The sequence below is a fragment of the Mesoplodon densirostris genome, chromosome Y (genome assembly GCF_025265405.1).
Source record: "Mesoplodon densirostris isolate mMesDen1 chromosome Y, mMesDen1 primary haplotype, whole genome shotgun sequence".
In the NCBI taxonomy this organism is placed as follows: domain Eukaryota; kingdom Metazoa; phylum Chordata; class Mammalia; order Artiodactyla; family Ziphiidae; genus Mesoplodon; species Mesoplodon densirostris.
In genome coordinates, this window is record NC_082682.1 from 10,216,147 (window position 1) to 10,240,506 (window position 24,360).

The window sequence follows — 24,360 nt, forward strand, 5'->3', positions numbered from 1 at the left end:
TTCCCCGGTCCTGGAGGATCCCACGTGCCACGGAGAGGCTGGGCCCATGAGCCATGGCCACTGAGCCTGTGCGTCTGGAGCCTGTGCTCCGCAACGGGAGAGGCCAGAGCAGTGAGAGGCCCGCATACCACAAAAAAAAAATAAAGAAAGAAGTTATACAGACATTTATTTGGGATGTTTCATATATGACAGAGAATTACCTGTTACTTGAAGGTTAATTTGTCTTTAGTGTTGTTTTTTGGGGGGACTTCTTGTTTGTTTGTTTTTTGTCTTGTTTTTTGACATATGGGTAAGTTTCTGTCTGCTGAATGTCTTTAATTGTTTATTCAAGTTTTCTACATTTGACTGAGTTTTGCTAATTCATATTATTCAAGAAAAATTTCCACTTCACCTTAGGTTTTCAAATATATTGGCATAACATTGGTCACTGTATTCTCATTTTTAAAATCTCAACCATATTTTGGTTGGGTCACCTTTGTCATTCTCTGTATTATGTGTTTAGGCTCTAAGTCCACATGTGGCATGGGCCTATAGTTGGAAAGTCCTAGAAGAGAGTTTTTTTTTCCCAGCTAAGCCCAGGCCAAGATAGATTCATGTCTTTTTCATCCCTCCACCTCTTCCATGCCCTCTTACTTTCTAGTGGACATTAAAATCCAAGCCCCCATTATAAAATTTCTATATGTTGATTGGAATGGTAGTTTTGCTGATGTAGATATTTGTCAAACTCTGTAGAACTAAGGATTTTTAAATCTCTGCATTTGATTGTATGTAAATGAAAAAACAAACACCTAAGCATCTAGAGAGTGACCAGCCCTCACCCTGTTCCCTCCAGGGAAGCCACAGCATCTCAGGTGCTTTCACCTCTGGTTTTCACCTTTCTCTTTGTTTTTGGCCCCTAGGAATTTCTCTTACATCCTTCTGAGCTCACCCTGCAATTTAAAGGATGCCTGTTTTAATTTCTGGAGCATTTTTAGATGCTTATAGTGGGTATAAATCTCATCCACCTTTCTGGTAGAAACACAAGTTAGCAATTTTGACACCTTCAAGTAAATGTTGGTCCGAGAAGATGGCTTCAAATTTTAGAAGAATGAGCTGAACTCGGAACAAAAATATGTGTAAACAGCTGTATAATGAGTTCATTTATTCATTCAGTGTATGTTTATTGTACTTACGTGCCAGCTGCGGTTCTAGGCAGTGACCAAAACAAAACCTGGTTCTTATGGGACTTGGATTCAGTGGAAGGAGATAGCAAACAAGTATGTGATGTGTCAGATTGGGATAAGTGTGCTAATAAACGCTGCATGATTGCTATAGTTTAGTAGTTCAGTGAAGCAGTGGGAGACTTTTCGATTAAATAATATCTGAAATGTGCTAACCTAAAATTAAAATGTGGTTAATAAACCAGTTAAATGATGCTGACAGTTTTTGGAATTACCATATTCCAGAATTTCCAGCATCTTGTGTCCCTTAGATCCTGGAGTGGCATTGTGATGTGGAACAGAGTTTCAAAACCGTGGTTCTCAGTATTCTGCAGAAAAGCATTTGATGGTCCTGTAAGATTCTGTTTGGGGAATTCAGACATGCATTAATAGAGAAAAGTCTTCATCTTCGAAATATCCTATGGTCAAGAAATTTGTTTTATTTTCACTCGCCATTTCCCAAATACATTTTACCATGGAGTGATGTATAGAACATAGTTTGAGAAGCATTAGTGTAATAGAATCTCAACTCTGCAGTGTACTGCTTGTGCCACCTCAGTAGCTTTTACTAGGTGGAAATAAATCCTTGCCTTATAGGATTCTTATGAAGCAAATCTAAAAGAATGTGTGTGGAACCTCTAGCGCAGTTCCAGGTATTTGGTTGATTAATAGTTCATGTTAGCTCCTTTCTCTGATTGTTAATATATTTGCTTAGAAATAATTATTATGTACAGAAATTGACAGCATTCTTATTAACCTCTAAGTGTGACTTGTATCAACAGGAAACTGTGGAGATATAAATTTAGTACGTCTAGGTCCAGAAAAGTCTATTAATACTGAGGTCCTAAAATTCAGTTTGGACAGCCAAGTTAACCACAGAATGAGTAAGTACTGAATAAAGGTATATATTAATTGATTTCTGTTTCTTTTTGTATGGTAGAAAATGGCATGGGCATTAAAGGTAATTTGGAGATCCTAGAAGTAGTCTAGTTTTGAAAGCTAGTTTTTCTTCTCATTGTGTATGCATATGTGTGTATTTGTTAGAATTAACAGCTTTTTATCTTTTTTTTAAAGAAAAAGACTTACCTTCTCATATTCATGAGATGCACAGAAGAAAGGAATTTCTAGGTCATCAACTAGATGAACTTTCTCGCCAGCGTGCTTTATGCCGAGGTGGAAGGGAACTACAGGTATCTAAACATGTCTTGATCAGTGTTTTTTAATAGCTCATAGATAAACTAGTTGGTGAGTATTTGATGCCATTCTTTCATTGTGGAATAGCATAATTTGTGTATAAAAATGTACAGAGAAATGGTATGCCTTATATTAGGGGTTAAACTTTTTTTTAAAAGAACAAGATAGTAAATATTTTAGACTTTGCAGGCCATGTGCAGTCTGTTTTAGCCACTGAACGCCACTGTTAATAGCATGAAAGCAGAGTAGATAACACGTAAGTGATGGCCCAAGTTGGCCTGCTTAAGCAGAAAGAGCGTACCTGCAGTACTCTGAACAGAACTGAATCATACACACTATTAAGAATTTATTGGACTTCCCTGGTGGTCCAGTGGTTAAGAATCTGCACTTACACTGAAGGGAGCTCAGGTTCGATCCCTGCTCAGGGAACCCTAGTTCCTCATGAGCATCCCTCATGCTGCACAGTGTGGCCACCAAAAAAGAAAAGAATTTATCAAATTAACACCTACTGATTGAAGCATGGGGTGCTGGTTGTTGGGTTGCTGGATAATGAGCTGATGTTTAAAAACAGACCACAAGAGAAAGCGAAATAGAGAAGTTTATTTTCACAGGTCTTGAAGAAGGTATAAGGCATGTCTCATGGGGCATGACAGGCAAGTCAAGGGAGAGTGCAGACAGAGAGAGGCAGGCCCTGGCGCACATGTCATTATCAGAGTCCATGGGTGGAGTACTTTGGGGTTCCCAGGCTAGGGCTGGATTGGCCAATTTTAACCAAAAGAGCAGGGTTTTGGTAAGTAGCTTGGAGGGTCTCTTATCTAAAGGGCATATAAGGGGAAGGCACTGGATGGCAGAGGAGACTGTTGATCACAAGAGCTGATGTTGGCTGGTGGGCCGGTGACTCCACGGGCTGCCATCTAGGGCGTGCATGTGTGTGAAGGGGCCTAGTGTTAGTTTGGGGTCTCTGCAGGCTGCTTGGCCAAACAAAATGGATGCCAGGGCATCAGTACCATGGAGTAGCTTAGCTAAACTCTGACCCCCAGCAATACAGAAAGACTGATATAGAGAAAACACACTGGGTGAATCAGTTTTTCATTGGTAAAGTACTGGCTCACCCTTTTGAAATGTGAGACAGTCCATTGGAAAGCATTTTAAAATGCTTAATTTAATTTTAATGATGGCATTCTGATTTTTTCCAGAGGCAAGAATTAGATGAAAAAATGGCCAAAGTTTCACAAGAAAGGCAGGAGCTTTCTTCTAAAATTAAAGAGGTAAGTAGTTCACCTGTAGCACTTTACTGGTATTACTTTTTCTTTTTTTAAATTATGAAATAGTTCAGACAACCTGTGGTCTTTTCTCAATTACATTTAAAAATTGGGGGGAATTCCCTGGCTGTCCAGTGGTTAGGACTCTGCTTCCATTGCAGGGGGTGTAGGTGTGATTCCTGGTCAGGGAACTAGATCCCATGTGCTGCAACTAAGAGCCTGCATGCTACAACTGAAAGATCCCTCATGCTGCAACTAAAAGATCCCACACGCTGCAGGGAAGATCCCACATGCCACAACTAAGACCCAGCGTAGCCAAATAAATAAATAAATAAATAACTATTTGAAGATACAGGAAAAAAATTACACGTCTGAATTCAGGTAGAGTGACAGTGGCTGGGATGTGGCCCAAGAAATATAAGCACCTTTTTTCTCAGTTTTTGGCTGAAAGCATATACTCCTTTTACTTGTGTTTGATCACAAAAAATCCTTCTATAACATGTATAACTTTTCCCAGTTTTCTTTGGATATAAAAATATCAACTAACATTTATATTGGTCAAAGCTAGGATGAGCCAGGTGTGTATCCCATCACCAGAATGCAGCCCTTAATGAAATGAATTGGCGGTCAGGGAAAGAGAGGGTAATACTCAACCGGTAATGGTATTTGTATTTTTGAGCTGAGGTTTTCCTCTTGAATGTATTATTGACCTTCTCTGTGTGGCTAAATAAATATAATTGAACTTAATGTGTATTTCCACTAGCAGTTTGTTATGTGGAAAGCTTTTTATTAAAACTTTAAGCTGAGCCCAAAATTAATCTTCCCACATTTAAGGATGAAGTCCATGTTTACCAGTACTATGGTTTTTGCCGCTGATCACATTGTTCTGTGGGCCATTAAAACAATTGTACTTGGCAGTTTTACTCATTAGATGGCTGAGAGGAGAGGTATGTGACAGTTAACATGTGAGCACCAGAAGGCCACAGTTGCCGCCCTCTCTTCACATACATGCCTTGGCAACCATGGTTGAATCTATCACATGTTCAGGGATGATTCACGACAGCTTTTTCAGGAGGGGAGATAGGCTACCTGAATCTATGATGAGAGTACCAGTTTATTAATTTGAACACTGAATGATATGCGTTGTGAGGTGTCATTCATACTGTTAGTCTCCATCACAGCTTATTCCATTATAGTCTGGACCAAGGTTGTTGGATTCCACTGTGGAACTAGAATGCTTGTCAGTTTCACAGGCATTTTTGTTGGTACTATCCCTTATAAAAGAACAATATTACATACTTAAAAACTAACAGCAAAGTGTATGTTCAGGCTTAGTTCTGATCCTGGTTTTACTCAGATAATTGCTTCACAACTCAGTAGAATTACTTAATCTTTGCTTATTCTGATAGCTTCCCTCATACGTCAGGCTGTAAGAATTGTAATCCACTTCGACCAAATTAAACCTGAATAAATTTTTCTTAATGTACTTATTATTAACTCATGTTCTGAGATTAGACTCCACTGCAAAGTGTTCTTTCTGGTGGCTTCTGATTATCTTGAATGTTTCTGCTGTTTTCTAGGTTTGAGGTTCCTACCTAACATTTACTAGACATTATTTTGCCACATAATAAGTGTAGTTAAGAATTTATATACAACTGAATGTTGATGAAGTTTTATTCTCTTAGGTTCAAGGATGCCCACAAAAGACACAGAACATCATCATCTTAGAGTCCCACATCATCTGCTGCACACTGAGCACGAGTGGTGGTTTGCTGCTCGAGGCTGCTTTCCGTGGGCAAGGGGGTGTCCCCTTTAGTTGTGTCATTGTTGATGAGGTCAGTAAGCAGTCGGCCATACAGCTTTGCTAGGAGTAAGGCGTAAGTCTTAGATGAAGAGTGGCTGCCGAGATGTTGACAGAGTGGTCTTTGCATCTGATTTTGACCTGCCATTACATGTGTATTCTCTTATGTTGAAATATGCTGCTAATGACCCACCACAATGAAAATTGCTTTTTCAGTATCGGGACTGTAGTCTTAGAGATTCCTGATTGTTCTTCATAAAATCCCTCCCAAGGATTATTCTAGCTCCTGCTTTGGATATCTCTGGTTACCTTTATTTTTTTTTGTGGTACGTGGACCTCTCACTGTTGTGGCCTCTCCCGTTGTGGTGCACAGGCTCCGGACGCACAGGCTCAGCGGCCATGGCACATGGGCCCAGCCACTCCGTGGCATGTGGGATCTTCCTGGACCGGGGCATGAACCCGTGTCCCCTGCATGGGCAGGCAGACTCTCAACCACTGCGCCACCAGGGAAGCCCTCTGGTGACCTTTTGAAGCATTTTTAATATAACTCTGGGCAGCTCTGAGCCACTGTATTTTCAGCTAACATCTTTATTTCTACTTCATTCATTGAGCAAACATTTATTGGGTACCTACTGTTTGCCAGAATGTAGAGCCAGAAGACAAAAGAGATGGAAAATGAGGTACAGAGAACCCATCCAGGAGATCCAAGATCCAGTATTCATCAAAACGAAGGAATAGAAAAGATGGAAGTGATGAAATAATTGAAGGAAATGCCATTGACTTGAAAAGAAGCTTGACTCTTGCGTCTGAAGCGGCCTACTGAGGAGCAAGGAAGAGAGTGAGAGGGGGTGGGACACACAGACACACAGTCCCCCCAGGCATGTGCCCAGCAGGGACAAAGAAGACAAACCGGGGGCATGACATGGCCCTTCTAGCTTATGGGCTGCTTCCCAGGTGGTAGTGGCACCTGAGTGGTGACTGACTTCAAAACGTGTGTGGGCTTTTTTCCCCCACTTCGGTGTTTAGAATGTTTTTGTTGTTTTGTTTTCTAACCAAAGAAAGTTCTTATTTTTGATCTTTGGTGCAGAAGGAGAAAGTGTATGTTTCTGAATGGTTAGGACTCTTATGAATTGGATAGACTGTATATGGATAAATAAATAATAGATATAATTCTGATTATGTCTCCATTCTGTACTCTCTTACCAAGGCTGGACAGTCTTGTGAAGTTGAAACTCTTACTCCCCTCATACATGGTTGCAACAAGCTCATCCTTGTAGGAGATCCTAAGCAGCTCCCTCCCACAGTCATTTCCATGGTACGTTTTTTCACATTCGTGTTGCTTTAAAGTGGAAGGGGCTTGTTTGGGTTTTTTTGTTTTGGGCGGTGCGGCGGTCTTTCTTGGATCATCATCTCTTATTTGCAAGGATAAATAGGGAATGGCTGAGAAAAGAGAACCACTGTTGAGAGCCTTCATAGTGAAAGTCTCCCGAAATGTTCCTTTGTTCATAATGTGCTTATGTGTGTGTGACAGGAGCAGTGTGAGTGTCACAGACCAGAAGTTTAGGAGGAGGATGTCCCATGTGCAGTGGGCTGTTCCTTTGGGAAAGGCAGTGTGCAGCTGTTCTAAGGGCTGTGTCTGATTTATTTTAGTAACATAAACACCAAAACAATAATAAAAGAAAACCTTTAAAAGCAGGGAATAGAATCCAACCTCCTGATTTATCTTTCAATATGTGAAAATTTGAGGAAAACAGTATAAAGAGAAATTATTCTTACAGTAACGTTTTCAATTTTAGAATTCTGTATCCTATAGCACAGGAAAATGCCGGTGTCCCTCATATCCTCTGAAAGGGAAGGTGGGAAAGGAAAGAGGTTGTGGGCTGTGCTTGTGGGAAGATGAGCACCAAAGTTGTGGTTCCGTTCACTTCGTTTCTTAAATCTCACTAAAGGTGGCTCCTAGAAATGCACAGCAGAATCAGGATTCAGATGTTTTGGGTAATCTTCATAGGTCTAGATGACGGTTTTGAAGTTTAATGAAATTTCAGCATTTTACTGATACATAGATTATTTGTACAAATATAGAGTAGTGGCTGCATAAACTGTCCCAGAGAACAGACCATTTTCACAGCATTTCTGTTACGTTATGGAAACAAAGCAGGTTTTTTTGGTTAGTATTGTTTTTGACTTTGGAATCATCAAAAGGATAGTGCAGTTCTTTGACGTCTGAACACTCGTGCGTGACTGTTCAAGGGAGTAGCCTAGGAGCGCCCGTGTCCCTGAGTGAAAACCTTGTCCATAGGACAGAGCTGCTGTGGGGGGTTCTGCTTGTGGAGACCTAGGAGGAGCCAGCTCTGCCCTGCATTCTTTGACTAGTTGCAGTATTTCAGAAACCTACTGATTTAACTTCCTGAAGGGCTTTAGCATGTGGTTAGTGAAAAGGGTTGTCGATAGGCCTCAACTTGACTGTCTCCTTTGGTGATGGATTAAAAACAGCAGAAATGAGAAAAATCCATTTAGGCTTTTCTTATTGTTGCAAAAATAATAGAGGCTTATTGAGAAGATTCAGAAAATAATTACAAAGTTAATTTTCTCAGCATGCCTTTCTAACCCTAGGGATAAGTACTATGAACAGTTTAGTGAGTATTTGAACAGTTTGTGGGCATGTGTGTGTTGACTTTTTTCAGTCTGTGTTCATTGAGTGCCAGGCTAATTCAGGCACTGTTTTTAAGTTTTGGCGTCATGACAGTGATGAAAATAGACGAAAATCCCTGCCCTTGGGCTTCCCTGGTGGCACAGTGGTTGAGAGTCCACCTGCCGATGCAGGGGACACGGGTTCGTGTCCCAGTCCGGGAAGATCCCACAAGCCACGGAGCGGCTGAGCCATGACTGATGAGCCTGTGCGTCCGGAGCCTGTGCTCTGCAGCGGGAGAGGCCACAACAGTGAGAGGCCCGCATACCACAAAGAAAAAAAAAATCCTTGCCCTCATGAAGCTGACATTCCTAGTGGGTAACAGACAGTAAATAAGTTACTAGATTCAGAATGTCAGATGGCTATAGGGAACGTATAAATTTGTGTATATGTATGTAGGTTTTTTTTAAATTTATGGCTGTGTTGGATCTTTGTTTCTGTGTTAGGGATTTCTCTAGTTGTGGCAAGTGGGGGCCACTCCTCATCGCAGTGCGCGGGCCTCTCACTGTCGCGGCCTCTCTTGTTGCGGAGCACAGGCTCCAGACGCACAGGCTCAGTAATTGTGGCTCACGGGGCCAGCTGCTCCATGGCATGTGGGATCTTCCAAGACCAGGGCTCGAGCCCTTGGGTCCTGCATTGGCAGGAGGACTCTCAACCACTGTGCCACCAAGGAAGCCCTGTATGTAGGTTTTGACCTTGTTTAAAGGTGGAAGAATCAGTCTGTACCAAATTACCCTTTTTTCCAGTCAGTAAATAGATCAGGGATATATGTTCATGTCAAAACATAAAAATCTCCATCATTTTGTAGGATGGACTCAGTTTTTTTTTCTGGAAGTAGATGTGTTACCTCATATAAACCATTTTCTTTTTCCCCAGAGTGAAATAAATGAGGTTTTTTAGCTAACTTGAATAGATAAACTTTGGGGGGTATAGATGAAATTGCCAAATGTCTACTAAAAATATTCTCTTTAATTATACAAACTTATTTAATATCACATATGTAAATAATCACATATATAACTAATATAAATAAGAAGTAACACCTGTTTTCTCCACTCTGATAGTTTGTGAAACAAGTTTATTAAAACTGTGCACATACATCTTCAACGCTCATATTGTCAACGTCACTCATAAAGATTGCATCATCCTAGTGGGTTTTCCAGAGCACATTTTTTGCTTCTAGATTATTTAAGACGTAATACTTTTTGAATCTTGATGTGATGCTACCATTGAAAAGTATATCCCAAGGCACGACCGTGATAACATTAAGACAGTTTTCTTCGTTTGTCAATTAAGTCACTGTGTTTCAGATCACAGGTTTGTAACCCTTTCTTGGATTTATGAAATCAACTTAGTTGCCTGTGTCCTCTACTAGAATGTAAGCTCTGTGACATTTGATCTTCACTGTAGACTGTCAGCACCCCAAATTTTAGCTGCTCGGTATATGATGGATGGATAAAGAAATTGGTCTTTCAGAGGCTTATTTACAATGGCATTCATTATTTCTAGTTGTGAGAGCATAGCCCAGAAATAATTGTTAAAATCTGTGTTACAGTTCTTTGCTGCTTTTATCATCGGTTCTTTCAGGTGACCTCTGTTAGCACCAAAATAGCGACAGCTGTGGTCATTCACAAGATCACATCTCGTTCATAAGCAGTATGTGGGTTTTCTAAATAAGGGGAAAATACCTTAACTTTTGTAGTCAAGCTACATGGCTTTTCTAGGGCTGGAGTCGGAAACATCTTCTCTCTCTGAATCTTTGGTTGTTGGTAATACCTTGTACATTTTAGAGCTCAGTGATTGTTTTTTTTTTTTAATAGTGGGAAAAGTACACATGAATTCTTGCAGATTATTGCTTTGTTTTCCTCCTTTCAGAAGGCCCAGGAGTATGGCTATGACCAGTCGATGATGGCCCGCTTCTACAACCTTCTGGAAGAGAACGTGGAGCACAATGTGATTGGCAGGCTGCCTGTCTTACAGCTCACCATTCAGTACAGGATGCACCCAGACATATGTCTCTTCCCTTCTAATTACATTTATAACAGGAACTTGAAAACAAATAGGTGAGCTCTGTTCATTTCATGTTCACCTGTTTTATTTGTAGGTTTGGCTGCTTAGGAAGAATAGCTCTTTTGTTGTGCTTTTAGGTCTTGTTATTAAAAACACAAAGGTTTAATAATTTTAATTACAAAAGTCCTATTGATTGTAGCAAATGCAGATAAATGAAAAGAAAGGGATAAACCCAACCCCTATTGATACTACCCAGAAGTAATCGCTGGTAACATTTTGTTATATCTACTTCCAGTCCTTGTACTATGCACATCTTTTTTTTACTTTTTCTCCTTTTTTGGGGGGGTGGGAAAGCACACCATGCTCTACATAGTATACTGTAGCATGCTTTTTTCACTTACTGTATTATGAGTAATTTTCCAATCATGATTGTTATATTTTAATTTACATGGGTCATTCTCCCTAGTACTAGAATAGAAATGAAATTAACTTGCTACCTTTCACTAAAATATGTTATTTAAAAGTATTTAATTTTATTTAAAAAGAAGGTCCTCTTGTCCTCTTAACTTTCCCTTGCTCTCTTCCACAGAAAGAACAAATAGTAATAATAATTCTAAAACATTTTCTCTTGTAATTTGACTTGCATTCTAAATGGTGGCTGCTCTTTTGTAGAATGACAGAGACCATTCGGTGTTCATCTGACTGGCCATTTCAACCCTACCTCGTGTTTGATGTTGAAGATGGTTCAGAAAAGCGGGATAATGAGTAAGTTCTCCTTTTTCTTCAGTCCGCACTGATGGTCCCAGAATTTTTGTATTGTTTCTGTTCATATTTAAATTCAAAATACTTTCCATATAAATCTCTCTGCCTAGTGCCAGTGCACAATCATTTTCTTTTAGCTGGGTTGATAACTTCACCTTTTCAATCATAAATTACTGATGTCTTTATATATTTCAGTCTTGAATTTTTTTCTTAACTGGGTAATGGGGGTTATGTTACCTAACATGCGGTCAGCACTTCAGTAGATCCATGCTGAGATCCCAGCTGTGAGTAAAACAGACGTGGCCCCAGTGTAAGGCTGCTGTGGTCTAACAGGCGAGACAGACATTAACCAGGCCATCACCGTGGTGATTAATGGTTCCAGTTGGGTTAAGTATTGTGATGGATAAGTACAGATACAGTTGAATCAAGGTGTGAGGCAGAGGGTGGACAATACTTTCAGCATGTTGGATTGTGAATCAGGTGGTTTGTGAATGACAGCACAAAAGGAGCAGTGGTTGCTAATTAGGAAGCACCTCAGAGGAGCCGGGGCTTCTTGTGTGAGAATAAAGGAGGAGGAGCCCGGAGGCTGTATTTGTTAGCACAGATAGAAATGCCACCCCTGCATCATGACGTATGAAGAAATAGAAATTCCACCTCTGTGTCAAGAGAGAGCTGCAGAGCAAGTGGTGTCCTCCATGAGAATAAGATATTAGTTAATAGTGGTGGAAGGAGGGGCCCTTCAGTGAAGAAGTTAGAAATACGGAGCAGTTGGCTGGGGGGTTGCTATTCCAGAGGGATTGTGGAGGTTGTAGTGGGGTCTGTTGGAATGGAGCAGAGGATTGAGAGTTTACCGCATAAGTATTATGGAGATGGATGGTCACGGGAAGAGTGTTGGCCTGAGAGGTGACCAAATAAAGCTTTCAGGTATGGAAAAGAAAGCTAGCTGACTGGCTTGTCTGTATAGTAAGTCTTGAAATTAGAATAGTGAATATTTAAGGCTTTAAAGTGAGACAGATAAGGTAGCCTCGGGAATAAAGTTGTGCATGCAGGGCATCCCCCAGTGTGCACACATGTTGCATTTGGTATGGTGATGAGGGATCGCATTGTAGTTCAGGAGATGAGTTGGGAGTGCAGGATGAGGCCAGCAAGGACAGAGGACGTGATCCTGCTGTAGGGCCCCGTGTTTGTTCATCTCTGGGAGCCGGGTCACATTTAGTCTGTGTGGCTGCCATCCTCTCGGTCATGTGGTGCATGATCTGCATGGCCTGTGGTGGGGAATGCAGGAAGGTAGTACATCTGAAGCACTTTTCTCAGTGTTGGGAAGATAGTCAATCCTTACGTTAGCTATTCATTAGTCATATCTTCATTATTATTATGAATACTTTCGTTCTCACTGTGGCTATCCCTGTTTTAATAAGTGAAGAAACTGGTGCCTTAACATCACGTAACTCGAACCACTTTTCTCTCCTACAACTTTGTGTTTCACTGGGCAGTTATTTTTATATTTATTCATCTGTACAATATTAATGGTCATTATAACAGCCTCTTTGAATCACTGCTGACTGAATAAAGATGAAACCTACCTATGTACTCTTTACTGTAGTGGAAAACAAAGTGGAACTTAACTTAGCAATTGGACTGCTATTAGTTTTGATGTGTTGTATTTTTTGTTTTCATCTTATTTAGCTCATATGTAAATGTTCAAGAAATAAAACTGGTAATGGAAATAATTAAACTTATGAAAGACAGAAGAAGGGATGTTACTTTCCGAAACGTTGGCATAATAACCCATTACAAGGCTCAGAAGATGATGATTCAGAAGGATTTGGACAAAGAGTTTGATAGAAGAGGGTGAGGCATCTCTATTTTTACAGATATTTTGAGTTTTTCTGTTGAATTAAAAAGAAGAAAGAGGGGATAGAAGGAAAGAAGAAAAGGAAACTTAACTCTAGGGAGTGGTCTTAGACCCTGGTAGTATAGAACAAGGAGACTAGGACCCTGGCTCCATAGACTTGTGCTGGGAGGGAGTGTGGTTACACGTGTAGCCCCTGCAGATGGAGTACCTCCTGTCAGTTCAAATGTCATCACCGTTACACTTGACAATGGAAGTGACTGAGAAATTCTTCAGGCCTTTACCTTTAGTTGGATGACTTGTTATCTGAATTCTAACTCTACTGAGAATCATGTATTCACATTTTCACTTACAATAAATTATTTAACCCTTTTAGTGCCTTCATGTATAGGGTCATGTTTTTGTCTCCTTTATACCTCAACAGTAAAATAAAAAAATTAAATATTGGAAATCCATTAACTCAAATGTTTCTGCACCTAGAAACCCACAAAGTACCAAAATTGACTCTAGGAAAAAACAGAAACTTTGGATAGACCTATTAAATGAAAAAGAGTGAGTTAGTAATCACTTTCCAACAGAGAAAAACAGAGGATCAGGCTTCACAGGTGAATTCTGTCCAACATTAAGAATTAACACCAGTCCTTTGCAAATGCTTCCAAAAAATAGAAGGGAAGACTTTCTAACTCATTTTATGGGGCCATTATTACCCTGATACCAAAGCCATGGAGACATCACCAGAAAAGAAAACTATGGACCAATATCCTTTATGGATATGGATGCAGAAATTCTCAACAAAATAATGGCAACTGAACTCAACAGCATATTAAAAGGATTATTTACCACAGTCAAGTGGAATTTATCTCAGGAATGCAAGGTTGGTTCAACATATGAAAATCAGTCAGTGTGATATACCATATTAAAGGGGGAAACCCCACATGACGGTGATCATCTGAATAAATGTGGAAAAGACATGTGACTGAATGCAGCAACCTTTCATGATAAAGATACTCAACAAACTAGGAAGAGAAGGGAACTTCCTCAACCTAATAAAGAGCATCTATGAAAAACCCACAGCTAACACATCATACTTGATGCTAAGATTGAAAGCTTTCCCCCTATGATGAGGAAGGATGCCTCTCTCTACTCTCTCTACTTGCACTACTTGTGTGCAGCACTGTATTAGAAGTTCTATGCAGAGCAATTAAGCAAGAAAAGGAAATAAATGGCATCCATATTGGAAAAGAAGAAGTAAAAGTGTCTCTTCACAAATGGCATAATCTGGGACTTGCCTGGTGGTCCAGTGGTTAAGACACCATGCTTCCACCGCAGGGGGCATGGGTTTGGTCCCTGGTCAGGGAACTAAGATCCTGCATGCCGTGTGGCCACAAAAAAATCCAAAAACCAAAAAAAACCCAAAACTAACAACAACAACAAAAAAAAACAAATGGCATACTCTTACATCTAGAAAAACCTAAAAAAATCTTTGCAAACTACTGGTCCTTATAAACAAGTTCAGCAGAGTTGTAAGGTACAAGATCAGTATACAAAAATCAGTTGTATTTCTGTACACTCTAGAGAAGTCTGAAAAGGAAAATTTCTTAAAATTCCATTTACAGTAGCATCATAAAGAACAAAGTACTTCGGAGTAAATGTAACCAAAGAAGTGTGAGCTCATACACAGAAGGACAAAACGTTGTTGAAAGAATTTAAAGTACTAGATAAATGTAAAGACATTTCATGTCCATGGATCGGAAGACTTAATATTGTTAAGATGGCACCATTCCCCAGGTTGATCTACAGATTCATTGTTATCTCTGTCAAAATTCCAGCTACCTTTTTTTTTACAGAAATGGACAAGCTTATTCTAAAATTCACATGGAAGTGCAAGAGACCCTAAATAGCTTGACAGAGAACAATGTTGGAGGGCTCACACTTCCCTCTTTCAAAATTTACTACAAAGCTATCAACACTGGTACTGTCATAAGGGTAGACATATATAGACCAATAGACTAGAAGTGAGATTCCAGAAATCAATCCATACATTCATGGCCAGTTGATTTTCAACAAGGGTGCCAAGCCTACTCATTGGGGAAATAATAGTTTTTCAACATACGGTGCTGGAATAACTGGATATCCACCTGCAAAAGAATGAATTTAGACCCCTGTCTCACACTGTATAGAGTAATTAACTCAAAATGAATGAGTGCTCTGAGTCTAAGAGACAAAACTATAAAACTTACAAGGAAACAAAGGTAAATTTATATGACCTCAGATTAGGCAACAGATTTTTAGATATGATACCCAGGCACCAGTAACCAAAGGAGAAGTAAATTGGCCTTCATAAAAATTAAAAACTTATGTGTTTCAAAGGACACACTATCAAAAGAGTGAAAAGACAACACACAGAGTGGGAGAAAATACTTGCAAAATATTTATCTGACAAGTCATATCCAGAATATATAAAGAACTCATACAACTTAATAAAATGATAATCTAACTTTTTAAGCGGGCAAAGGATGTGAATAGCATTTCTCAAAAGAAGATAAACAAAAATCCAACAGGCACATGAAAAGCTGTTCCACATCATTTGTCATTAGGGAAATGCAGATCAAAACCACAATGAGGAGATATCATTTCACACCCACCAAGATGACTAGCATTACAAAAAAAAAAAAAACAATAACAAGTTTTTGAAAGGATGTGGAGAAATTAGAATACTTACACATTGCTGATGAGAAACTGCAGAAAACAGTTTGGCAGTTCCTCCTAAAGTTGAACATAGAATTACCATGTGACCCAGCAATTCCACTCCTAGGTACATACCTGAAAGAATTGAGAAAGGGTTCACACAAAATCTAGTACATGAATGTTCATAGCAGCATTATTCATGATAGTCAAAAAGTGGAAACAACCCAAATGTTCCAAAATGGTACATAGGTAAGAAGTAAATTGTGTATCTGTACAAGCGAATAGTCAGTCGTGGAAGGAATGAAGTACTGTTACCAGTCTACGACACGGATGAACCTTGAAAACATTATGCTAGGTGAAGGAAGCCCAACACAAAAGGTCCCATATTTTATGATTCCATTTATATGAAATTTCCCATGTAGAAAAGTCCATAGAGACAGACAGTAGATTAGTGGTTGCCAGGGCCTGGGGAGGGGGAGATAGAGACTGATGGCTGATAGGCACAGGGCTTCTCTCCTGGATGATGGACATGCTATGAAATTAGATAGCGGTGATGACTGCACACTGTAGTGAATGGACTCAACACCACCAAATAGTGTGCTTTAAAATGGTGAATTCTGTGTTATGTGAATTCTACTCCAGTTTAAAAAGATAGCACTAAAAAAATAAGAAATACTACTGTGTAAATATGTATATTTAATAATTATCTTTTTTCAGCAAATATGTTTCTCTCTTCGTAAATAGGCCAGCAGAAGTAGATACCGTGGATGCCTTCCAGGGTCGTGAGAAAGACTGTATTATTGTTACATGTGTCAGAGCAAATGCCATGCAAGGCTCAATTGGGTGGGTAACTGTCATCATTGATTCTTTGCTTGTTTATGATCCAGAGTTAGATCCTTTTAATCACTGTTAGAGAATACCATCATTTGCTCTATTTTCTTATATAAAAAATTGAGTAATATCATGAAGGTTTCTTTTTTAAGTTGTGAAGGTGATCCACTGTTAGGTCTGCTTCTCTTGGTACCTTGTTTATTAACCCATGTCACAGTGTAAATCTGTTGTTTCACCTGATAAGAGTGAAACAGATTATCGAATCCAGTATATTTTGCAGGGGCATGCTCCTCTCCATGGTATGTGTCATAATTGATCTCCTATCATATTTTTAGGATCTTTGAAGGCTTAAAAATCATACCATTAAACTTTCCAATATCTCATCCAAGTCAAAATAGGAAATTGACAGACAGATGCATCACTTTGAAGGAAAGCACTGGGCCTCTTGTTTGTTTGCTGTCCTTAATGGGAATTGCTTCTGTGCCGGGTCCTGCACCACGAGCTTAAAGCAGGAGCCCAAGAAAAGCTGTCTGAAATGCCTGTGTCTCACCTACGCTGACATGCCGAGTCTTTCTGAAGAAGGAAGTAACTCTTTTTTTTCCTTCTATTGCTTAGGTTTCTGGCAAGTTTGCAGAGATTGAATGTCACCATCACACGAGCCAAGTATAGCCTCTTCATCCTGGGACATTTGAGGACCCTGATGGTAGGTACATTCTCGAGGACCGGGGAACTCCAGAGTTTGCTCATGATGACTGATACCGGGTTGAGGTTTTATTTTTATTTTTCATCAAAGTGGAAATGATTTCGAAGCTACAAACAATAATGAGCCTCTTCCCACTGGTTGTTTTGTCCTCCAGCAGCTTCTTCCTGGGAGCTTTTATAATGCCTAAACTGCTCACCCTTTCTTAGCCCAAGACCCAGGTATCCGTAGTGTACTCTCAAGATGAGCTTTAAAAAAATTGTATCTACATTGTAGAATTGTTAAGAAGACATGTAAACCCATATATGTAAAGTGCTAGAAGATTGGTTAGCACTTAGTAAACACTCAGTAAATGTGGCTATTAGCCTAGCTTAATGCCAGAGAGGGGGAATTTGCAGGAAAGTGCTTGGATCTTCATTTCTGTCTTGGCACTTAGAGCAGCACTGCTTGCTGTTTCCCTTGAGGGGTGAGTGGCATCAGAGCTCATCCATCCGTACAGATACTCCTGTAGAAGGAGGGGCAAGTTTACATCTGTAGTCGACAGATAGTAATAGTACAGCTTAATTTGGTGAACCACAGCTAGATAAAACATGTATTTGCTGCCTGCCTCATTAGGTGTAATAACTCAGTTTCTCTAATTTCTGTATTTAACAGAGTCATTGTTTTATCTCAGGAGAGGTGCCAACTCAGTAGGATTTTCCTCCGTTTTGGTTAGTTCCACCAGAGGGCGCCCAAATACAGTCTTTCTCATTCAGCTCTTATCTAGATTTGTGGTCTTCAACCTTTGTTGTTTGTGCACCCCCTTGAAAGAATGTTTAAAAGCTGTGTATCCTCCGCTTTTAAGATTATATTGAAAATGTTTCATCGTTAAGTGTTGATAAAGATTTTGTTTCTAATATATTGTAAATATTTGACATTTTAAAAGAAAGCTATTAAAAATAAATCCATTTTGCCACTCTTAAATATATCCAGTGGAATAGAGAGCAGTGTTATTCTTTCTGCTCTTTAAAATTGAATTGCCATTTATACTGTTTAGGATAAAATTCAGTGGGGGTAGTTTATATATTTTCATAATTAAAAGGCTTTCTGTTAATATGACTATTAGGCTTTTCTGCCACAAAAACTTTACATGTAAATTTGAAAATTTAAAGAATTGGTTTTCATAACGATTTGGGGAAACTGTGTGAAGGGTGTGTGGAACCTCTGGACTGTTTTGGTAACTTCCTATGATTCTATAGTTACCTCAAAGAGTTTTTTTTTTAAAAATTATTTTTCCTGTGACCATAAGCATCTGAGTATTAACGAACGATATCTTGTCAGTTGAGTAACGTATTAACAATTACTCTTTTCACACAGTTGAATTTTGATAATGTTCAAACCCGAAAAGTAAAATGTTTATAGAGCTGTGTCTCTTAGATGACCTGATTGCAGGAGCCTTCATGGGCAGCCCTCTGTTTACCAGCCCCGCTATTTGACACCCAGGCATGTTTACCTCCCCTAGCTGTGTGTCCTGTGGTCAGATTTGGGACAGGTGAGACTTGCGGTTGTGAAGGTGGAGTGGAAGGGCAGAAAAGCCCCAGGAGGACATAGGGAACTGGGGTTTGGAAGCTGAGGTTTGGAAATTCATTCCCAGAAAACGTGCTCACAACCCCCTGAGGAAGTCTCTGTGAGCCCCAGAGTCACCGTCACGCAGATTTGAAGACCACTGACGTCTAGGTGCAGTATAGACGTTATTATCTTCACTCTGGGAAGCCAGTGTGACAAAAAGAGACCGGCAGAACAGAATAGAAAAACTTCCAGTTTATCATTTGGACTTTGCAATCCAACTTGCGTATTTATCCTTGGGCTTCCCCCTTCCCGAGCCTCTTTTTTTTTTTTTTTTTTTTTTTTAGTTCTTCAGCCCAGTTTCCCTTATGGAGATAGAATCAGTGATTAAGGCACTTGGTTTCCTCTGAGAAATCAAGACTAATAGCCCCTTCTCAGAACTGTTTTTGTGATCTAGGGATTGGATTAAACAGCAAGTTTAGGTGCAGTAGAATTGGCAGAAATAGCAGCAAGGCCATCTGCTTTACATCTGCTTTCCAGCCACAGGGTAGGACTCTCAAGAGCTCTCCTGAGTCAGGGAGATCTGAGACTGGTACCTCTTACATGCACCTCCTGGTGCATGCGGTCACCGTACCGTGCACTTGATTTATGCGACTTACTTTAAAAGGCCCTGTGAGGTCTGCATTGCCACCATAGTTTATCAAATCCAAGAAGCCAATAGTTATATAATGTGCGTCATTATTTTATGCTCTACTATTGAACTGTGACACTTTATTTTCACTTAGAATTTTTGTCTTATAGTGACTGAAAAAACTCTTTTAGACTTTAGACAGATTTTTATTGGGTTGGCCAGAAGGTTCATTTGTTTTTTTCTGTAACATCTGAATGAACATTTTGGCCAACCCAGTGTCATACCACTCTTGTTCATACCTAGGAAAAACAGCAAAATAGGTAGACTAAGATACCCCTGAAAGCATCTCACTCTCAGACTAACACTCTGGGCGTCCCCATTCACCATCCCATGTACCCTTACTGATGTTCGAACCATTCCCTGTGCAGTCAGAGGTGTGTCATGAGAGGGCCCCACTGTGGTCCCGGGTTTTTTTCCAACTTCTGATCTCCATTCTCCAAGTTGTAGTGCTGGTACTTTCTTGTCTTATCAGAAGATGTCTGTGGAAAGATTTTTCAGGCAAGAGCCAGGACTCATTCTTTTTAGAAGTGGTTTGTTGACTAAAAGTCAAGAGGTTGTAGCTGCCCAGCCATGAATTCCTCCAGGATTACATACATGGAAACTGCTGTCTGGCCTAGAGGCACCCTAAAGTCAGAAATGGTAAAATGTGAAAATAAAGCGCATTTTATTTATTTTATTTTATTTCAACGCACATTTTAGAGTCATTTAAATAAAATACTATTCATACCTTACAGTGAGGAAACAGGCTCAGAGAGGTCAAGTGACTTGACCAAGGTCACACAGCAGGTCAGTACTATGTATGCAGCTTCACTGCTATACCCTTACCCACCTTCATGAATAGTGCAGGAGCCCCCATGAGGGGAGCTATCCTTTCCTTCTCTTTCCTTCAATCTCTGTCTTTTTTCCTCCCTCATACTCTCTCTTTCTTCTGTCTAAAGAGGCCCAAGTTCTGATGGTTGTAAAGAAGCAATTTATTGTTGAGGAAACTAAAAGGAAGAGAGGAGAGATGCGTGAGTTGGGTTTTTGTTTTGTTTTTCCGTTTAGATGTGCTTTTCATAATTTAAGCTCTTCTAGAAAAGAGACACAAGTGAGACAACATCTTTGGAATAGTTATCTCAGCAGATTAAGATGTTTTAGCCCTTGGGAGTTTGGGAAGCCTTTGGGAATTTGATGCAAGCTGTGGTCCTCTTTCTAGAACAGTCAGCATGCACTCAAGAGTTGGAGCTTTCTGAAACCAAGCCTTCCTCTTCCAGAATGTTAGCCTTGGCCAGAAACAGGCAAGACTCTAGGGTCAGCAGTGTCAAAGGGAACTTGGTGGGATGACGGAGCCCTTCTGTGTCTGTGTTGTCCAGGATACTAACCCTAGTCACAAGTGTCTGCTGAGCACTTGAAATGTGGCTGGTGCAACTGAGGAAATGAATTTTTAATTTTATTTAATTGAAGATGAAAGAGCTACATGAGGCTACCGGCAGTTGGTACAGATTTGCATGACAGCTAATTCACCACGTGGCCTGAGTATCAGTGGTAAAATGATGGAAGTACTTTCTTAGAGGTGGTTCCCAGTGTTCTTTTCTAGCAGCATGGCTTTATAGTTCTGTATTCCACCTTATTTTTCCTTTCAGCCTTGTCTAACAAGTAATGGATTCTTGAGAATCTGTTCACGAAAGTATACTTACTATTTGTTCAGAAGTGAAAGCTGGAACCTCTGCTTCCCATGCATATGAGTGTTTCTTTGGGATGTAACTTACTTCCTTCTCTTTGTTTCAAGGAAAACCAGCATTGGAACCACCTGATTCAGGATGCGCAGAAGCGTGGTGCCATTATTAAGACTTGCAACAAATACTATAGATACGATGCAATGAAGATTCTGAAACACAGGCCCATACTGCAGAGAAGTCTGACTCACCCTCCTGCTATCACGCCAGAGGTTTCCAGACCCCAGGGCAGAGTGCCCAGCAACAAGCTAGACAGTGAATTTGCCGAGATGTCTCTTGCTTCTTCCCTGTACCCCTCACCCTCTGAGTCCAAAGAAGCCACTGTCACTGTTACTGCAAAGGACCCTGAAAGGCCACCCCTTCAGGACTGGCCTTGGGACCCACGACTGCTTAGGAGGATGGGCTTGGGCTGTGAAGCCAAAGGGAAGAGCCTCTTTGAGCTGCAGCCCTTGAGCCCCTGGTATCCTGGAGCAACGCCTCCCTCTGGAGAGCAAGGCTCCCCCGGAAGTCACCAGGATCCGACCAGTATTGGGCAGCAGGCCCCCACCAAGGGAGCTGCTGTGAACAACCAGAGACCTCGCATGCAGTGTGATCCTCCAGCTGCTAGTACCAGTACTTCCACGAGTGAGAGAAGATGTGCCCAGGAAGGGGAGGCACTCAGCCACAGGAGGGAGACCAGTGCCTTCACCAAGGGGAATCAGGAGAGGCGTGGCTCTCTGAGCCACCACACAAAGAGGAACTCAGGCAGGGACGAGAGGGGACTGGAGGAGGAGGACAGTAGATTGAAGAAGAGGAAGCTTTTATAGTGGAGCCAAATGAGACTGTCAGTCACAAGCATTACTGCAAACTTCAGATGACCAGCTAGTAGGACTGTCCAGATAAGATTACTTTTTTCCTTAAAGGAGTTTGTGTGCTGTTGGAAAACAGAAAATGTATCCTAACACATGGGCCTCTTGGTCATCTTCAGTACATTTTGTCAGTTTCAAAAGCTTTCAGAAGGCATTTGTGTATCAGTAATAATGTCCTCGAAGTCGAAGACTTAAAATGTTGATCTCTTGTTCTTCTGTAGGAAAGGTCAGACTGGAGGATTTTAAGAGGATGCTGTAAAAGTTGGAATGTATATTTGTATAGCAAATAACAGAATCCTCTTAAAATTTGGTAGACAGCTTTTCTTTCCCCTGCTTAAAATGTTAATCATTTTCAACGGAACAAACCTTATATTTAAAAAAAAAAAGATGGGAGGAGGGCAGGTCCTTTCAGAGATTGTTGTAGCAAACAGACGTCTTTAACAGCCCAGGTGGCCTGAGAGAACTGAGTCAATGCGTTGGGTCAGAGTCCTGTTAAACCAACTGGAGTGTCCTGGGCAAGACCCTGGGAAGCAGAGCTCTGTTAGGTGAAGTTCCACTCCTGCACCTTTTTAGACGAGGCACCTTGGCACAGGATGTTACATTTCTGTGACGAGTTCATCTGCCCATTGTAGTCAGCACGTAGTTCTCTAGCTAAAATTCTCATTCTTCATGAGATAGAAGAATGTGAAATGAAAGAATAATTCTTGAAATGTCATTCAGATGCCCCCAGCATATTGTGAATTTCCTGCAACTGGTGGGTTACAAATCCAGTGGTTGCCAAGTATTGGAGCAGTGCTGGGGTGGCTTGTGGAAGCCTGTGGATCGCCAAGAGAATCCAACTCATGAAAAGCTGGATGTTTAACATCTTCCCAAGGGATACTGGTCACCAGGCAGCTTGGGAACCAGGTAGGGCAGAGCAGATAAAATATTTTAGGCAGGAGAGAAACATCCTCTAAAAAGTGAAGGATGGGAGAGGAGTGCAAATACTTGGGAGTTGAGAACAGGGAGAGAGTTGACAGATTGCCTGTCATCTTTGGAAACCATCGTAAGTGACGCAAATACACCGCTGTGGTGGAAGATCTGGTTAGAGGGGTTGTGCTTCTGTGAAAGGAAGTGGCCACGGTGGGTGGCGATTTGAGAGACTTGATGGAGAGCAGGGCTGCCTAATGTCAAAGTCCAGTTTTCCAAGCGCACACACACTGATGTTGAGGTATCACAGACTGAGAATCTGTGTTAGTAACAGGTGACCATTGTTTGAACTAGCGGTTTGTAGTGAATGTTTTGCAGCCCTAGTTAATTTGGGGGAGAAAGCATGCATTCCTGAAGATGAATGTGCACCATTTGAAACTTCTTCAGTCATCTTCTTTTTAAGCAAAAAGGGCTTTGTGTTCATCAGGAATTCTACTGAAGCAGGTTATTAAGAGGTTTCAAAAAAAAAAAAAAAAAAAAACGTTTGGTTGCCAAAGGTTTAAGCATGCTACTTCTTTGTTACCCTTGTCCCTCCCTCCGGTTTCCAGACCTCTGATGATGGGATTGAACACTCCTGTCACTCAGGGAGCACGTGCTCTGTCCCCACAGTTAACCCCTGCTCCCCGTTGACAGAGGCGGGCTGAGCCCCACTCTGGGTAGGGGCTTCGTAAGCTTCCTGCCTGGCCTTTGGCAAGAAAGCTCATTGTTTCTTTAAGTTTACTTTCCTGCTATCTTGGTAAAATGCTTCATTTAGCAGACACTTGTAGTGACAATGTAGAGAATCTAAAACCTGTAAGCTTAGAGAAGAGGCATGCTGGAAAGAGCTGGGGTCAGGAACTTCTCCCACTCCGCTCACACAACACGTGAAGTAAGTGCTCCCCATCATACGTACTTTGCTGCCCCACCCAAACGATGTTATTTCCAGTTAAGTTTGGTGCCTGTTCTCCCACGTTGTGTTCACTTTTGGTCCACTTTCCACCTGGTCTGGCAACGTGAGAATTAGTGAATCATCCCTGGTATTGAGCAAGCCTGTGTCCTGACAGCCTCTCCCAGCAGGAAACAGTCAAACCTGACATTGCATTGGAATCGAGTTGTGGTTCCTGTTGATGTATGTATTTGCATGAAGCATTTCATATGTACAGTGTGTCCTTGATGTGGCTGTCATAGCACTGTTGTTGATTGGTGGTTAACCTTACTGCAGGTGAAAAATATGGCTGTTAGTTTCGTCCTTGCCCTGGCATTATAAGAAAGTGGCCTTCTTTCAGTCTTAGTTCTTTGAACATGCATATATTCTACTTAAAAATGTGTTTTGCTTCTTTGTATATAACTTGCCTTGGATTTACTATGCACAGTTTATTTAGTTCTTTCTTTTCATGTATTATCAGGAGGAAATTTGATAAGTACATGTGATTAATCTCCCATAAATGAGTTTTACAACAAAATTGTACTAAACTATTTTCTAAAGTTAGTTGTGCAGATTGATAATTTTTTTTGCTGTAGTTTTGATTCGTTCTATGCTCTGAATTCCTAGCTGGGATTTGGCAAGCAATAGCCCTGTTGTCTTTGTTAAAACCTGAACATTAAGGGAAAATGGCAGAATTAAA

General features: G+C 40.6%; 1 protein-coding gene across 1 annotated transcript in view; it reads left to right on the top strand.

Moving 5' to 3' along the window:
• LOC132482904 (probable helicase senataxin) overlaps nucleotides 1-22,240 on the top strand; it is a 71,135-nt gene extending 48,895 nt beyond the window's left edge. Inside the window, exons 16-26 of the mRNA XM_060088173.1 lie at nucleotides 1,982-2,083; nucleotides 2,274-2,389; nucleotides 3,590-3,661; nucleotides 5,341-5,490; nucleotides 6,664-6,771; nucleotides 10,021-10,208; nucleotides 10,828-10,920; nucleotides 12,604-12,768; nucleotides 16,202-16,300; nucleotides 16,904-16,991; nucleotides 20,993-22,240. Coding sequence (XP_059944156.1) covers nucleotides 1,982-2,083; nucleotides 2,274-2,389; nucleotides 3,590-3,661; nucleotides 5,341-5,490; nucleotides 6,664-6,771; nucleotides 10,021-10,208; nucleotides 10,828-10,920; nucleotides 12,604-12,768; nucleotides 16,202-16,300; nucleotides 16,904-16,991; nucleotides 20,993-21,745 — 1,934 coding nt within the window. The 3' untranslated portion in view covers nucleotides 21,746-22,240. The remainder of the gene's footprint in view (nucleotides 1-1,981; nucleotides 2,084-2,273; nucleotides 2,390-3,589; nucleotides 3,662-5,340; nucleotides 5,491-6,663; nucleotides 6,772-10,020; nucleotides 10,209-10,827; nucleotides 10,921-12,603; nucleotides 12,769-16,201; nucleotides 16,301-16,903; nucleotides 16,992-20,992) is intronic.
• Nucleotides 22,241-24,360: the final 2,120 nt, after the last annotated feature.